The 17,468-nt window shown below is 46.8% G+C and overlaps 1 protein-coding gene across 1 annotated transcript in view; it reads left to right on the top strand.

Moving 5' to 3' along the window:
- Positions 1-510: 510 nt before the first annotated feature.
- Positions 511-17,468, top strand: part of CDC73 (cell division cycle 73) — a 92,929-nt gene continuing 75,971 nt past the window's right edge. The window contains exons 1-6 of the mRNA XM_021064289.2: positions 511-857; positions 3,612-3,717; positions 9,105-9,174; positions 11,140-11,202; positions 11,285-11,337; positions 14,490-14,578. Coding sequence (XP_020919948.1) covers positions 727-857; positions 3,612-3,717; positions 9,105-9,174; positions 11,140-11,202; positions 11,285-11,337; positions 14,490-14,578 — 512 coding nt within the window. The 5' untranslated portion in view covers positions 511-726. The remainder of the gene's footprint in view (positions 858-3,611; positions 3,718-9,104; positions 9,175-11,139; positions 11,203-11,284; positions 11,338-14,489; positions 14,579-17,468) is intronic.

The raw sequence follows: 17,468 nt of genomic DNA, 5'->3' as shown, positions 1-17,468 counted from the left end.
CCCACTCCTCAAAACCAAGCCCTCCCCTCCCAAACCTCTCCCTTGCTAAAGGAACCTTAATAACTAAGTGGACACTTGCTAGGCGGGGCGATCTAGTTGGGAAGGTCATCCTGGTTCTGCAAACTTCCTGCCGAGCTCCATCCCGGCTAAAGGAGAGACTCGAGGGCCTCGGGCCGCACTCCCGGTGGGTCGTGGAGCATCCCGCGCTGGGGCTGGAAGCAGCGGCGTGCTCGCGCAGGTGCGCGCGCACCTGTCGCCTGCGGCGTGCGCGTCGTGGGGGTTGTGTGCGCGGAAGAGGTACGTGCCGCGCGCGCGCGCGTGCGCGGGGCACGGCTCCCTGTACGTGCGCCGTACGTGGGCGCGGCGTCCCCGCGCTCCGAGTTTCGGGCCGGGAGTCGGCCCCGCGCCGCGTGGGAGTCTGGGAGGGGCGTTTCCCCGGGCGGCGGGGCGCCCCCTGGCGGCGGGCGGCGCGGGCGGCGCGCGGTCAGGCGTTCTCCGCGGGCAGCCCGCGGCGGGGCCTTGCCTCCCAGCGCGGGGTCCTCGGCGCCCGGGTGGCTCCTTCCCCCGCTGCTGTCGTAGGCGCGGACCGCTGCCAGTGCGGCTGCAGTTGGTTCGCTGCGGCGGCGGCGGCGGCGGCGGCGGCGGCCGAGGCGGAGGGCCCGACGGCAGGCGAAGGGGGCGGCGGCGGCGGCGGGGCCCGGGGCGGGCGGCGGCGAGGGGGCGAAGATGGCGGACGTGCTTAGCGTCCTGCGACAGTACAACATCCAGAAGAAGGAGATTGTGGTGAAGGGGGACGAAGTGATCTTCGGCGAGTTCTCCTGGCCCAAGAATGTGAAGACCAACTACGTGGTCTGGGGGTGAGTCCGGCGCGGCCGCGGGGGCGGCGGGGGCGGCGGGGCGGAGAGGGGCGCCCCCGGCCCCCGCTACCGCCCCCTCCCCCCGCCCCCTCGGGGATGGGGAGAGACCGGTGCCCCGGGAAAAGTTTTGTTGGGAGCAGAAGTTGCACTTGCAGGTGAGGCGGGCACGGGAGGGGCGCGTCGGGGCCGGTGCATCCACCTACTCCCCGCGAAGCCGAAGGGGAAGGTGCGGTGGGACTTCGTGGCTCCCCAGCTGGTCTTTGCGCCTCTGCCGGCCGCCGCTGCGCAGAGGTGCGCCGAGGGGCGCACCGTCCAGCCCCGGACGTCTGTCTTTGCTCTCGAGCTTCTCCTCGTTCTCCGAGGCTGCTCTGCACCTCGCTCTGCCGGCCCTTGCAGCTGCCGGTCCGTCTGTCTCCTGTCCTTTCCTGGTCCCCTCGAGAGAGAGAAGGGGGCCAGCCCGGTGAAGTTAGGATGGGAAAGCGGTCCGGTTACTTTGGAAGCGTGACCGCGGTCTGTGTTGGACGTGAAGGCAGGCTTCCCTCAGCAGAAAGTTCTTGCTGAGAACGGAGTAGACTTTGCAGATCTCCGCGAGACATTGATGGAGTGTGCGGTCTGGGGAAGTGTGTGTGTTTTAAAGAGAGTGTTTTGGAGTGTGGATCCCGGTTGGGCGGTGGGGGTGTCCTGCATTTAAGTCCCGGAGGGAGACGTCTAGAGAGGGGGTCCGATCCTCGCTGGGGGCCTTTTGAGCGATGTCGCTCCTTGGTTTGATTTGGAGAGCTGGCACTCTGGGCCAGAACTTTCACGCTTGTTTTGTCTGATTGAATGGAAGCAATTGATTGGCTTTAGAAGGGTTGAGGGTTGATGAGCTAGGGGAAGACGAGTTGATTGGTTTTTAATTTTTTGTTTTTTTGGTTTTTTTTGGCCTTTTGGGTGGTGTTTCTCATTGGTGTTTGATTTGGAGAGCTGGCACTCTGGGCCAGAACTTTCACACTTGTTTTGTCTGATTGAATGGAAGCAATTGATTGGCTTTAGAAGGGTTGAGGGTTGATGAGCTAGGGGAAGACGAGTTGATTGGTTTTTAATTTTTTTTTTTCCGCTAGGGCTTGTGATTTAACTACTTTATGAAATGATGGACAGATCATTCTGTGTTTTTTCCCCTTCTGAAAGGAATTTGCACAGGCAGAATCACATTGGATTAGATTTTTAAAATTGTGGGGGTTTGATTTGGGCAGTGCCAAGCTAGAAGAGGTTAGGAGCCCTCTGCCCCACCTGTAAGAAGGGCAAGGCCCTGATGGGGTTGTTCACTGATGGGTTTTTCTCTAAAAAATGGTTTGAGTACTCAAGCTGTAGGGCCGTTCAACCTGAGAACTAGAAAAAGTTCTCAGGACCCTGGTCGGTGCATCAAAGCAGGTTACCTCAGTGGAGAGAGAGAAACCTAACTTTGGCAAGAGTCACATTCCAGCTCTTGAGAGAGCAGTCACTTGTAGCTGGGGGTGTTAGGAAAGGTTTCAGAGAAGTGTGTTTGTCTTGTAGCTGTGCTGCGCTGCGCGTTTACTTGAATAGATGGCTGAACAAATCAATAAGCATTAAGGAATGGAGAGGTATTCTGAGGGTGAAGTGGTGGGTTGGGTCTTCCAGGATGAGGAAACCGTGCTTAGAGGCAGAAGAGCTGGAAAAGAAAGGTTTTGAGAGCCATTCAGTGACGCCAGTAGGAAGGAGGCGTGCTTAGAATAGTAGATTTCAAACTTTCACAGCAGATACAATTTTGTTTACTATTTCTCTGTGCCCATGTAAATATGTACACATTCATAACATTAAGCAATACTTTAATTGCACGCATTCTGTTTTTCTATGTCATGAAGAGACGCCAGTTTTTATCTATATATTCTTCATACTAACGTAACTGATAAGTGACGTGCGGTTTGAAATACATTGGTTAGGAGGAAAAGTGGAAATAGACGCTAGAAAAGTAGGTTTGGGGGAGAATGGAGTAGGAAGGCTGGGATTGGACAGTAACGCTGCTGAACAAGAATGTGCTTGCCTTGAATTGCTTACTCCCGTCAACGGCAGGCTTTATCACAGGTGGAATTCATTTTGGTTTTACATCATCGGTTTAATTTGAGGGATGGTGTAAGAAACATACTTGTGAAATTAATTCTGTTGAAGGGTGGTGTTCAGCCATATCTTACTTAGGAGACAGGAGACATTTAAATTCAGCATCAGTGGTTGTGCTTTTTCTGATCAGGTTGATTGTTTTCCCTTATGGATCCTCTCCATTCTGTAACCGATTAGGTTTCTCTATTGGCAAAGCCTGGAACCTAAGCTGGACCAGATTGTAAAAAGTCTGGAGTGATACAGTATGACTGTGATGTGTCTTCCTTACTTCTTGCTGTTTATGATTGTCTCTCTTTGCGCTCCTTTTGCCCTGATGACAGTGTCACTAATTTGATTTCATACGCCATACGTATTTTTTTTTTAAGCCACGTTAAATCCGGTTTTGGATGGCAGAGTTGGTATGGGTAAATTAATACGTGTGATGGAGTTTCCTTGTGGCTCAGTGGGTTTAGGATAGAGCATTGTCACTGCTGCGGCTGGGTTGCCGCTGTGGTCTGGGTTTGATCCCTGGCCCGGGAACTTCCACATGCCGCAGTTAGGCCAGTTAGGCCGAGAAGGAAAAAAACAAACAAACATATGATTAAGCCCAAGGAGTTGTATTAGAATTGTGAGTAAAAAGTCTTGTCGGAATTGTTTCAGGACTGGAAAAGAAGGCCAACCCAGAGAGTACTACACGCTGGATTCTATCTTGTTTCTGCTGAATAATGTCCACCTGTCTCATCCTGTTTATGTCCGACGTGCAGCTGTAAGTAGAATTCATTTAAAACCCTTTTTGATGTGATAGTTGGTATCATGTTTCATGGATGACTTTTTTCGTGGGTTTCAGATCAAAATAACAAAATGTTTGGAATTGTGCTCCTGTCTTGGTTGCGAACCTGACTAGTATCCACGAGCATGCTGGTTCGATCCCTGGCCTGGCTCAGTGGGTTAAGGATCTGGCATTGCTGTGAGCTGTGGTGTAGGTTGTGCATGATACTCAGATCTGGCGTTGCTCTGATTGTGGTGTAGGCTGGCAGCTGCAGCTCCAGTTCGACTCTTAGCCTGGGTATGTCTATATGCCTCAGGTAAGGCCCTAGAAAGAAAAAAAGAAAGAATGAAATGTTTGTATGGAAGTCTCTTGGAGTGTCAGAATTAGATCACTGTGATTTATGCAGATTTAAAGATTTTTTTTTAATTACAAATTTTTTAAAAGAATTTTATGTCTGCACCTTCGGGATTTGGAAGTTCCTAGGCCAGGGATTGAATCTGAGCTGCACATACCCGGCTGGGGATTGAACCCACGCCTCTGCAGCAGCCCAGGATGCTGGAGAGTCAGCCCAGCCGCTACAGTTGGATTCTTGACCCACGGTGCCGCAGTAGAAACTCCTATCCATGCAGATTTTTAGTCTGTGTTTTTTTTTTTTTTTTTTTTTTTACACTTAAGATGTAAATGATAGGGAGTTCCCATCGTGGCTCAGTGATTAACGAATCTGACTAGGAACCATGAGGTTGCGGGTTCGTTCCCTGGCCTTACTCACTGGTTTAAGGATCCAGTGTTGCCGTGAGCTGTGGTGTAGGTTGCTACAGCTCTGATTAGACCCCTAGCCTGGGAACCTCCATATACTGCAGGTGTGGCCCTGGAAAAGACAAAAAAAAGGATGTCAAAGATGTGAATAATGTTTATAACAACAGAAGCTGGGATGTTTTAAAAAAATTATGAGAAATTAAAAAAAAATTATGAGAAATTAAAAAAAAAATTATGAGCCTATGGAAGGACCCTGATAACAGAACTCTGGTTTAATCCTAAGAAAGGAAACATTTTTTGGCATCCGAAAGAATCAAGAGTAACAGGCAACTTTTTAAAATGAATTTTTAGTCAATAATAAACTTTTTTCATGCTTCAGTGACAAATTCATTTGTTTTCAGATGCTGGAAAGATGCCTGCTTTCTGCATCTGAGTATTTGAACGCTGGTTTTCTGAACAAGAAATACGTATTTAGTGTCAGGTATATATATTGAAAAAATAATACATAGGGTAAAACTATGTGGGCCTTGGGAAATGGGATAAAATAGCTGTGTCTCCATCTGTAAAGCTGTGTCAGATCTTTCCGGACCGAATCAGGCCCTAAGTGGAATGACTTGCAGCATGTGGGGGCCTTCATTTTGGGGTGATCGGGATGACCCAGATACTTGGTTTGGATGTAGATCGTGTCCCCTTTGAGTGACGGTAGCACGTAGCTGATGCTGTCATTGCGACCGTGGTCCTCGGCCTTTGGTCACATAGGACTGAACTCGGTGTTTGTCTTAAATATTCGAGAGGCTGATGAAAGTGCAGGATTCTAAAATTCTGGTTTGTTTCCTTCTACCTCCTTTTGTGGTGTTTGCTCCTTCTTGCGAGCACACCACTTCTGAAACGAGTCTTCCCCACTCAGACTCCTGATTTAGTGTGAGTGGACTCACCTTTTCCTGTTGGTGGTGATGGACGCATCCTTCACAAGTGACCAAATGATGCAGCGTATCGTTATACCTCCAACACGGGAACTGAAACGGCTAAGATATTTGAATAATTTTATAGTATTTTACGCAGACTAGTTTAAAAACAAGCCCAAAGAAATCTGGGTTTTTGAGTTCCTGTTGTGGCTTAGTGGGAACAAACCCAACTAGTACACCTGAAGATGCAAGTTCGATCCCTGGATCCAGTGCTGCCATGAGCTGTGGTGTAGGTCCCAGACGTGGCTCAAATCCTGCATTGCTGTGGCTGTGGTGTAGGCCGGCAGCTGCAGCTCTGATTCGACCCCAGCCTGGGAACTTCCATGTGCCACAAGGGTGGCCTGAAAAGGAAAAAAAGAAAGGAAAGAGAAAATCTAATCTGTGGGGTCTTACTTGCTTATACTCAAAAGCAGAACTTGAGAGTGAATCTAACTTTTAATGAAACAGTAATTTTAAAGGATTAAATATCATTCATCTCTGTCATTGAAGAATATGGCGAATGTTTAGTGCAATGAAATGTAATCACTACTCAGTATAAGTGGCCGAAGATATTAAGGGTTTTTGTTCATTGTGCTTGTATCAGGCGAAAAGGGGACTGTAACTATATAATCCTGTAAGCACCTGTCTTCCTGTACGCCCTTGTTGTTTGTTTACGTTATAAAAATGATTTGGGAGATTGTAATGACATGATTCATTGAATTCATGGACCAGAGATGACTTGGTGTCTAAAGTATACTGTGTTCTTTGTTTTGCACACCTCTTTACAAATTGCTAACATAGGAGATTAAAGGAAAATTACCCATTTTACCAAATTAGTTTTCAGTCTTTTCCACCAACTTACAAAATTTGTACACACTCAAGGATAAGAAAAGAAATATGTAATATAGAAAGTAAATAACTGCCATTCACATTGTTTCATAGGAGTTCCCACTATGGCATGGTGGGATAAGGACTGCAGCAGGTCAGGTCTCTGCAGAAGCTCAGGCTTATTCTCCGGCCCAAGCGTGCTGATTTAGGGCTCAGGCATTGCCACAGCTGCAGCACAGGTTGCACCTGTGGCTCAGATTGGATCCCCGGCCTGGGAACTTTCATATGCCATGGTGTGGCCAAAAAAACCCAAAAAAACAAAAAAAAACCCCCAGCCACTTTCTTGAATAATCTAATTTTTCTCCATACCTAAACAATACATACTGGTTTTTAAAGATATTTTTATTTATTTTTTGGGTGCACCCCAGCTTACGGAAGTTCCTAGGCAAGGGATCAAATCTGAGCTGCAGCTTCGACCTGTGCCAGAGCTGTGCCCATGGCACTGCCACAGAGACATGCTAGATCCTTAACCTGCTGCGCCACAGTGGGAACTCCTCCTTTTAATTTTTTAATTGAAGTATAGTTGGCATACGATATTGCCTTAGCTTCATGTGCACCGCGTGATGATATGACATGTAATACACATTGTGAATGGATCACTGCAGGAGGTCTGGTCACCATCTGTCACCCTGCAGAGTTCCTGCAGCATTGCCGGCTGTGGTCCTTATGCTGTCCTCTCACATTCCCATGGCTGACTTCTCTTATAGTAGAGAGTTTGTGCCTCTTCATCTCCTTCATCCTTTTTTTTTTTTTTTTTTTTTTGTCTTTTTGCCTTTCCTAGGGCCACTCCCTCGGCATATGGAGGTTCTGAGGCTAGGGGTTGAGTCGGAGCTGTAGCCACCTGCCTACGCCAGAGCCACAGCAACACGGGATCCGAGCCGTATCTGTAACCTACACCACAGCTCATGGCAACGCCGGATCCTTAAGCCACTGAGTAAGGCCAGGGTTCGAACCCGCAACCTCATGGTTCCTAGTTGGATTCGTTAACCACTGTGCCATAACGGGAACTCCTTTCCAACAGTGTCTTTTAAAGTTAAACATACCCTTTGATCTGGCAGTTCCACTCATAGGTATTCATATAAGAGACGTGAAAGCAAATGTCCACAAAAAGACTTAAACTCACATCATCTCATCACTTCTTTTGTTTGCCTTTTTTTTTTCTTTCTTTTCTTTTCTTTTTAGGGCTTATCCTGTGGTATACGGAGGTTCCCAGGCTAGGGGTCAAATCAGACCTGCAGCTATTGGCCTACACCACAGCCACAGCAACACCCGATCCGAGCTGTATCTGCAGCCTCCACCACAGCTCACGGCTGCCCACTTTTTAATCATGTTGTTTTTGATCCTGAGTTCTGTGAGTTCTTTGCATATTTTGGTTATTGTGTCTATTTTTTTTGCAAATATCTTCTCTAGTTTGCGAGATTACCTTTTCTTTTTGTCGATAGTGTCCCTTGCTGTATAAAAGCTTGTCAGTTTGATGTAGTCCATTAGTTTATGTTTTTTTTTTTTCTTCGTTGTCATTGCCTGAGGAGAGAGAACCAAAAAAATATTGCTAAGATCCGTATCAAAGAATGTACTGCCTATGTTATTTTCTAGGAGTTTTAATGCTTTAATTCGTATTGAGTTGATTTTTGTCTGTGGTATAAGGAAGCAGTCTGGTTAGATTCTTTTGCATGTAGCTGTCCAGTTTTCCCAAAACCATTTATTGAAGAGCCAGTCTTTTTTTTTTTTTGATCTTTTTGCCTTTTCTAGGGCCGCTTCCGTGCCATATGGAGGTTCCCAGGCTAGGGGTCCAGTCAGAGCTGTAGCTGTCGGCCTATATGAGAGCCACAGTGATGCCAGATCCGAGCCGCGTCTGTGACCTACACCACAGCTCATGGCAACACCGGATCCTTAACCTACTGAGCAAGACCAGGGATCGAACCCGCAACCTTATGGTTCCTTGTCGGATTTGTTAACCACTGAGCCACGACGGGAACTCCATGAAGAGCCAGTCTTTTTCTCGGTAAATATTCTTGGAACATGTGCTTGTTGTTAATTATGAAAATTTAGTTTTGGTGGATAACTTAGTTTATTTGAAAGAGCTTCAGTACAGTATTTTGATGAGGTCGGATGTGGGTGTGGGGGAAGAAAGCATTTTGGAACCTTGAATAAAATGAGCAAGCAGTGGGCCTAAAAAGATAACTTGCCCTGAAATGTAAAACATCATGATTAAAATTATAAAATAAATACTTAGAATAAGTCAAGGGGGAGAAAGTCTGTAATTGTTATTTTGAAGGGGGATAGGGTTTTTGCTTTCCTTTTTTTTTTTTTTTAATTTTTACGGTTACATATGCTTATCTCAGGGCAGGGGTTGAATCCGAGCTGCAGCTGCAGGCCTATGCCACAGCCACACCAGATCCAAGCTGCATCTGCGACCTACACTGCAGCTCACAGCAACATCAGATCCTTAACCCCCTGAGTGAGGCCAGGGTTCAAACCCACATCCTCCCGGTGACAATGTTAGGTCCTTGACTACTGAGCCACGAAGGGAACTCCCGGTTTTTGTTTATTTCTAACGCTTATCTTTGTATAGCTTACTGAAATTTCAAGAATAAAGTCACCAAAATGTAATATGCTTAAAATTTTCAAGGTATTATAAAGTTCTTTCAGCCTCCTTAAGTTTTCTAAAAACATGATTCTAAATATATGTCACCAAGAGACAATGGAATAAAATTCAGACATTATAAGGTATTTATCTTTACCACATTTCTTAAAATTGTTACTGATTTTATATCTAATTTAAAATTTTGACTTTAGACTGAAAATATTCCTGTGGTTAGAAGACCTGATCGAAAAGACCTGCTTGGATATCTCAATGGTGAAGCATGTGAGTAAAGTTTAAACTGTTCTCCTTCTTACTTGACACTGGGCCTTCTTCCTTCCCTGGGAAGGAAGAGTCAGTGGGAAGAGAGTTGGTGTTCCCACTGGAAAATGACCCTACCTGCCACCGTCCGCACACCGCCGTTTCCTTCCTGTCGCGGTGAATGCGCTGTCTTCGCTGCTGAGGCCAGTCACCCCTCCCTTTGTATGGATTCCGCCTCCTTTCACGTTGAGAGATTGTGCCTTTAAACTGTCGCTTCTCCCTCGCCTCATCAGTTTTGTCCTTTCTTCTGCATCCTTCCCTTTGGAATGCACACGGTAGGGTCTCTCATCAAGATTTGTTTTGATCCCCCCGCCTTCCTACTCTCTGCTGCTCCATTGTGTCTTCTCCCTTTTATTACAAAACTCTTTGCAAGAGTCTCCTTCCTCTTTCCCGCTGAGTCTCCCACATCTACTCCAGTCTGAGTCTCTTCCTCACCATCTCCCTAAAGTCATGCTGACAAGGTCCACCCTGGCCCAAGGATTGCCACATCCTCGGGCTTCTCCTCTTCACACACAGTCGCGTACGATGCTGTGGACTCCTTACTCGCTTTACTTGGCATTTTTTGGGCGCCAGACTCTTGAGGGTCTTGTTTCTCATTGTCTGCCTTATTTCTGTTTGTTTCCTCCTTCCTTGTCACCAGTGCTGACATAGTCCTGAGCTCAGGTTTATAAATGCACCATCAGCATTTCCCCTTGGGTCTTGAACAGGCACCTGATGTTTAGTGTGTCCGAACTAGGGTGCCGGGTCCTCCTCCCTCCCCTGCAAGCAGAACTAACATGGCCCGTCTGTCCTGCCAGTGTTCCCGTCTCAGTGGTGAGGCCAGAGCCCCTCCCCATTTCTCATCGCTCGCGTCCATTCCATCAGCAAGCCCTTTCTTTCCCTGTAAAGCTGTGACAGCTTCTCACCATTGGGCTCCCAGCCTGGTCCATCCTTGTCTCTAGACTGTTGCATAGCCCTCTGAAAGGTTTTCACGCTGGTCTTTTCTGCTGTGTAGTCTCTGCTTAGCCGTTGGTGACGTGTGTTTGGAAAAGTGCATCATCTTGATGGTGTTTCTCAGGGCCGCCCTGTGGCTTCTCATCACACGCAGGGTAAAGCTCACGCGCCTTAGCCTGACTCCGCGACCATGCTTCTCCAGGCCCCGTGACCTCACCTTCTGCAGTCTGCCTTTGCTCGCAGAGGTCCCGTCTTACTGGGTCTTGTAGCTTTTCTAGCCTCAAGCTTTTGTACTTTCTGTCCCCTCGGTGTTACATTTTGTTTCTCTACATTGTCATGGCTCGCTCCTACCCCTCCATTCCGAGCCCAAATGGTCTTCCCTCCTGTACATGTGTGTTTGTCTTTATTTATGTCTGTATCCACTTTATGTACCTGTGTCGTGACACTGGAGGATGTTCTTTATTAGTTTCAGGAGTTCCCATCATGGCTCAGTGGTTAATGAATCTGACTAGGAACCATGAGGTCACAGGTTTGATCCCTGGCCTCGCTCAGTGGGTTAAGGATCCGGCGTTGCTGGGAGCTGTGGTGTAGGTCGCAGACGCGGCTCGGATCCCGCGTTGCTGTGGCTCTGGTGTGGGCCGGTGGCTACAGCTCCGATTGGACCCCTAGCCTGGGAACCTCCATATGCTGCAGGAGCGGCCCAAGAAATGGCAAAAAGACCAAAAAAAAAAAAAAAAGAAATGAAGTTGATTTCAGTCAGATCATCTCAGTTTGTAAACTAAATGGTCAAAAATAGTTTGTCCTCTTACAGATTTTCTAATACAGACTAACCTTTTATAATAAAATGCTTCTACAAACCTGTTTAAAAACATACTGTTTTTAGGAACATCCCTGTGTATAAAGTAAGACATTCAGCAAGTCTCAGGCATTTCCCTTGTGATAGGCAGTGACGTCTGTTCAGATACGTGTCTCACATCAATCTTTTTGCCTTTTCAGCAACGTCGGCAAGTATAGACAGAAGCGCCCCTCTAGAAATAGGTCTTCAGAGATCTACGCAAGGTACGTCTTGCTGTGTGTTTATATGGAACTTTCAAAAACGTGTCCCCAAACCGTGCATTTATTTCCTTGCCTTCTGTTACAGTCAAACGAGCTGCAGATGAAGTTTTGGCCGAAGCAAAAAAACCACGAATTGAGGTAATGAAACTTTGTTTTAAAAGTGTTTGGTTGTGTTATGGAGATTGGAATTGTGTCGTAATGAGAGTTCTTTGCTCGTAGTAGACCTAAGAGCTTTTTTTCTGGAAAAGTGTTTGTCTTAGAATGAACAGCTGATTGGTAAGTAGCTTGACCTGTAGTTTCCCGTCTCTTACAAACAGGCTCTGTGATCACTTTATTTCTTTTGTCTTTATGTCCTTATTGAGGAAATGGTTAGATGAGCTCAGTGGTCAGAAGGCTTTTCCTATAAAGATTCCGATGGAACTGCTCTAGGCTCTTGGGGCCTTCGTCTTTGTCCAGCTGCTCTGCTCTGCACTTGTGGTGTGAAAACGGGCATGGATGCTATCGAATGAAGGGCGAGGCTGTGTTCCACTAGAAGTTGACAAAACAGGTCTCAGGCCACATTTGGCCTTTGTGATTCGGTTTGCCTACCCCTGCGATAAGGTGGAGTCGGGGTCTGCTTCCCTCTGCAGAGCTGTGAACATGTAGTGCTTACTGTAGTTACTTCCGAAAATGTTGACGTGTCAGATTACGTGGTATTTTTGTTGTTGTTGTTGTTTTTTGGTAGCTTTTAATAACCAGCAAGTGGTATATTGTATTGGTAAACAAGGATATAGTTCATCTTAAGTAGGAGATAGGTAAGAAATGCAGTTAACGTTGGAAAGGAAATTTGTTGACCATCTGGTGAGTGTACTGTGTGAGACAGTTAAATCTTAGGAATTTAAAATGTAGGATTACAGTACTGTGTGTTTAAATTTGTAACGAGTCCCGGGTCTGTTACATGTGAAGCTCTCTGAAGATGGAGCAACATGCATTAGAGGCACACTTAAAATCTGGGAAGGGATGAAACTGGTTACCTATCACTTAACACCAGTTAACAGGAATAGCACTTGTAGTCAGCAGCAGTGCTAACAGTGCCGGGACCTCTGAAGTCTTTTCGTTTCACACTAGTAGGAAAAATCAAAGAGTTGTGCCTTTTGCACGCTAGTGAATAGCAGGGCATCCACAATTAAGGGAGGGTGAGAAGGGTAGCCACACAGGGACAGGGCAGGCTTTAAGTACTTGCAGGAGAATCCCTGACAAAATGCCATGCTGTGATTCTGTAATTTTCCTCAAGCGTAGAGTGGCCCTGATGCTTTTCTCAGAATGATAATGGTAATTAGCCTTGCTGTTACGACGCGGTGCTGTGGGTGATAGTCTCTGCGCTTTCTGTATATTACTGACTCACGTAATCCTCACCGCCCCCTCCCGAAATTGACGGTCCTGGGCATGCTCCTGAGAGCAGACAGGCTCAGAAAGGAGGGTCTTGCTGAGGCGTGTGTCGCCGTCGCCGGGGTTCAGGTCCAGGCCATGTGAGCCTTGACCTTTCCCCTCTGCTGGAGACAAGCTTGTGGCAGTAAAACTGGGATTTCCCCCCACTCTCTGTGCGAAAGGAAGTTATGACCCACTGTGTACAAAATGAGTAAATTTAGAGAGACCAGTTATTTGGAAAAAGCTGAAATTCATGGTTTAATTATTTGAACAAATTGCACCTATTAGGAAAGCACATTTGCTGGGATTCTAGTAACTTCAAAAATCAGCCTGAAATAGCATAATAGAATTCTTTCCAGAGCATCTGTAGAGTCAAAGTGAATTACATAAATAGCTCTATTACATAAACAGTTTTTAGTTCAGCAAATGTAGATGGAGGACCTTCTAGACACAGTGCTAGGAGAGAAGGCTTGTTAAAAATCTAGGCTGTAGTTGCCTTTAAAATCAGTTTCCTGAGGAACTTGAGTAATATGTGTTAAACCTTTATTACAAATGGCGAGACTAAAGCATTTGTTAAAGTATTAATCTTTGCACTCACCTCGGCAGTATGCCTGGTTTTGGATCTTTGTGGCTATCTTGAATATACTGATGGTTTTATATAACTTCCTGATGTTACCTGTAAACTCCAACTCTGGGTCTCAGTTTCCTTATTTGTTGAATGTGGGAACTGAACTGGATCAGTTAGTAAGCGTTGTTTCTAAGTAACCAGACACTGAGATTCTAATATCTAGAGATGAAAGCTGAGCTGCCAAGGTTCCTTTCCGATAAGAAGTGGCTCACGGGCGCTTTGGAGGAAGCGCCTAGGGTTCTGAGGAACATACTTTGAAAACCATCATGGCTGCACTTCTGGTAGTTTGTTCTGTGCTGAGAGATTCAGGACCTGGGGCAACAGATGGAAAAAAAAAATCTAGATCCAAAGTGACATTCTTTTTTTTTTTTTGTCTTTTTGCTATTTCTTTGGGCCACTCCCGCGGCATATGGAGGTTCCCAGGCTAGGGATCGAATCGGAGCTGTAGCCACCGGCCTACACCAGAGCCACAGCAACGCGGGATCTGAGCCGCATCTGCGACCTACACCACAGCTCACGGCAACGCCGGATCCTTAACCCACTGAGCAAGGCCAGGGACTGAACCCGCAACCTCATGGCCCCTAGTCGGATTCGTTAACCACTGCGCTACGATGGGAACTCTGAAAGTGACATTCTTGATGACTTCTCATAAAATTTAGTTCTAAACTCCTGAAGAGAAGGAATTTATTTGTCGTAGGATGCCTTTCTGAATAAAAGTAGCTATCGTATATTATAGGAAGACCACCTACTCATAAAACTTGGGGAGTTTCCTTTATGGCTCAGCGGTTAACGAACCCGACTAGGATCCATGAGGATACATGTTCGATCCCTGGCCTTGCTCAGTGGGTTAATGATCCAGTGTTGCCATGAGCTGTGGTCTAGGTCGCAGATGTGGCTCGGATCCCATGTTGCTGTGGCTGTGGTGTAGGCCTGCGGCTGTAGCTCTGATTCCACCCCTAGCCTGGGAACTTTCATATGCTCTAGGTGAGGCCCTAAAAAGCCAAAAAAGAAAAAGAAAAAGAAGACTCACTAAAGTTTATTTATAAGCTTTTCGTTCTAATCTTATGTGATCAGCATATTGTTTAGTGTTTTGTCTTTATGTAACTAGAAGTATTTTAAAGTTGATGTAGGGCCAGTGATGCCTAAAACTCTTGGGCAGGAACTTTTTTAAGGAAAAGTTACGTGTGGTTTTTTTGGTTATTGTTCTGAAAGTTAAGTAGAAATTGAATATTCACTCGTGAGTGATTATTTTCAGGATGAAGAGTGCGTGCGCCTTGACAAGGAGAGGCTGGCTGCTCGTTTGGAGGGTCACAAGGAAGGGATTGTCCAGACGGAGCAGATCAGGTAAGAGTTGGGTCAGCGGGCAGTGGGCCGTCGAGATGATGGGAGTGAGTATAGAAAAAGGGACGCTCACGTGCTCTCTGCCCACCCTGCCGCCGTTTTTATAGGCCCCTGTGCCGTCAGTTCAGAAGAAGGCGCTTGAGCCTCTTTTAAGGTGGGGTGTTGGAGGCCACTGTGCCACTTACACTTTCTGGAAGATCTTCTTGCTTCCAGCATCACATCGATCCTTCTCTTTTCTTTACCTCTCTTTTTTGTTGTTGTTGTCTTTTTGCCCTTTCCAGGGCCGCTCCCGCGGCATATGGAGGTTCCCAGGCTCGGGGTCGAATCGGAGCTGTAGCCCCCGGCCTACACCGCAGCCACAGCAACGTGGGATCTGAGTCGTGTCTGCGACCTACTCCACAGCTCACGGCAACGCCGTGACCCTTCTTTTTAAAAAGTGACTCCAAGCCACTCGCTGTAGCAGTGGTGGGCACGCTGCTCTGCCAGGTACCGCGTATGCACTTTTACGTGTGCAACGTGATACACATGTTTACATTTAATACGATTATCATCGGTAAGTTTGATTCTAGCGCATCGATTTGCTTTCTTTTTCGTCGCTTCTGTTCTTTATCCTCTTCTGGGACTTCGTTGGGGTTAAAGGAGTACATGCTGTAATCCCATGACACCTTCTGGGTTGGCCGTGGGTGCTCTTCTTTGTTGGTGCTGTGGGTGCGCAGGGTGCTGAGTGAGCCTGGTTTGGGACAGGACAGTGCGGCCACCTCGCTGCCTCTGCTGGACCCCTTCGGGGGGGAAGGGGGACCTCAACTGCAGGTAGGTCCCGCCAGCACCAGCGGTGTTGCTCCTGCGCGGGTCACCAGCGCACCGCGTGCTGTTCTGGCCCTTGGTCGGACGGTTCTCTTTGGAGGAGCTCTGAGTCGCGGGGGGCAGTTTTGCTGGGCTCTGCCCGCCTCTTCTCTCCTGCCCTAGACCCATCGACCGAGTTTTTCCTTCTGCCTCAGAGACTTCTTTTAACACTTCTTTTTGGGTAGGTCTTCTGGTGATGAATTCTTTCAGCTTTTTGATTTCTGAAAAAGTTATTCCCGCTCCCCCTTTTTTTACGGGGCGAGGGGAGGGGTTTTTCACTGGATGTGGAATTCTAAGCTGCATCTTTTTTTTTTTTTCTTTTTTGCTACACCCGCAGCATATGGACATTCCTGGGCCAGGGACTGAATTCCAGCTGCAGTCAGGGCAGCGCTGGATCCTTAAGTCACTGCTCCGGGCGGGGATGGAGCCTGAGCCTCAGCAGCGACCCGAGCCGCTGCAGAGACGGCAGTGGACCTTAACCTGCTGCCACAGCGGGATGCCTGAGCTACATCTTTTTAAGAACTTTAAAGAGGTTGTACCGCTGCTTTCTTGATTGTATTGGTTCTGATTAGAAACCAGCTGTGATCCTTATTTTTGTTTCTTTAGACAAAAATTTAAAGAATTAAATGTATAGAATTTAAATTTATATTTTGTGTCTTTTTTCCTCTGACTACATTAAACATTTCTGTATTGCTTCTTTTGAGCTATTTATTTATCACATGGCTTGAGGGAATTTTCTTCATGGTTCTTGTGCTTGAGGCCCATGGAGCTTTTTTCCGGGGATTTTGGGGTTCATAATTTTCATTGAATTTAGGAAATTTTTGGTATTACTTCTACAAAGTTTTTTTTTCTTTTTCCTTCCTTCTGGCCTGATTACTCACACTCTGATTCAAGTCCCAATAGCCAGTCTTATGTTCTTTTCCCTTTTTGTGGATTCTTTTTTTCTGTTTAATTTCTCTTTTTTTTGGAGTCTTTGTCCTCTCCATCTTGGATAATTTCTGTAGCTCCCTCGTTCACTCATATTTTTTTGTGGTTACATTTGCGTTGCGTTTGGCGTCTCCACCACTGTATTGTTTATCTCTACAAGTTTGTTCGCCTCACAGTCTGTGTCTGTACTTGTTGAACATATGGAGTTATTTCGTAAGGATTTTAATGTTCTTGTTTACTGCTCCTGCATCTGTGTCACTGTACAGTTGTGTTTAATTCCCCTCATTCTGGCTCGTATTGTCCTGTTCCTTCACCTGCCACTTCATCTTGGGATAGCAGACATTTTATATTTTATGTTGTGAGTGCTACATGCGTTTTGGGACGTGGTTAAATCACTTGGAACAATTTGTTCCTTTCAGGTCTTGATTTTAAGGTTTGTTCATTGACTGCTGGTCAGTTAGGGTAAGCATTCTCCCCGCTTCTGCAGCAAGGCCGCTCTGAACATGCTCCCGGATGCCCCGGAGTGCTCGGAGGTCTGCAGCCTGGCTGGTGGGAGCAGGTGCTCGTCTTGGTTCTGTGTGGGCGCCTTGTTCCCTCGAACCCTCCTGGGTGGTTTATTCCTTGCTGTAGTTCCCACGCTCTTTGGTGCTAACCAGTCTTCGGCCAGAGTTCTGGGTGGGGAAGCTCTCTCCTCAGCACGCTGGCCCTTGGGTTCCACGCTCCTTCCTCTTGCTGGAATCCAAGTTCCATTTTCTCAAATCAGGGAGTCCAGTAAGTTGCCTGGGTTCTTTGCTTATGCCTTGTTGGAACCTTTCAAGGCCATAAACTGCGGCATTCATAGGGCTTATTTGTCAGAGGTCACTGTCTTTCACTGCTTGACGTCACATCTGGAGTAAGCTCTTGTTTGGTATGTTTTGACTTGTTGTTTCAAGGCAGGATGGTTAATCCAGTTCCTGTTGCTTCGTCTTGTCTGGAAGTAAACGTCCAGAGATTGGCTGTCCAGGGCATGTTTGACTATAACTTGGGAAGGTGTTTGACTTTGGCACAAGGTATGCCAGTGTGCTCTGGCTTTTAAGGGAAAAGAGTCACACGCTGATGTGCACTGAGCATCTGCTGTAAAGAC

Source organism: Sus scrofa, chromosome 10 (assembly GCF_054392235.1).
Source record: "Sus scrofa isolate SSC_HxYL_T2T_F1_AM1 chromosome 10, Sscrofa_HxYL_maternal_Yorkshire_Landrace_v2.0, whole genome shotgun sequence".
Classification (NCBI taxonomy): Eukaryota; Metazoa; Chordata; class Mammalia; order Artiodactyla; family Suidae; genus Sus; species Sus scrofa.
This window is presented reverse-complemented; position numbering and strand designations above follow the sequence as displayed.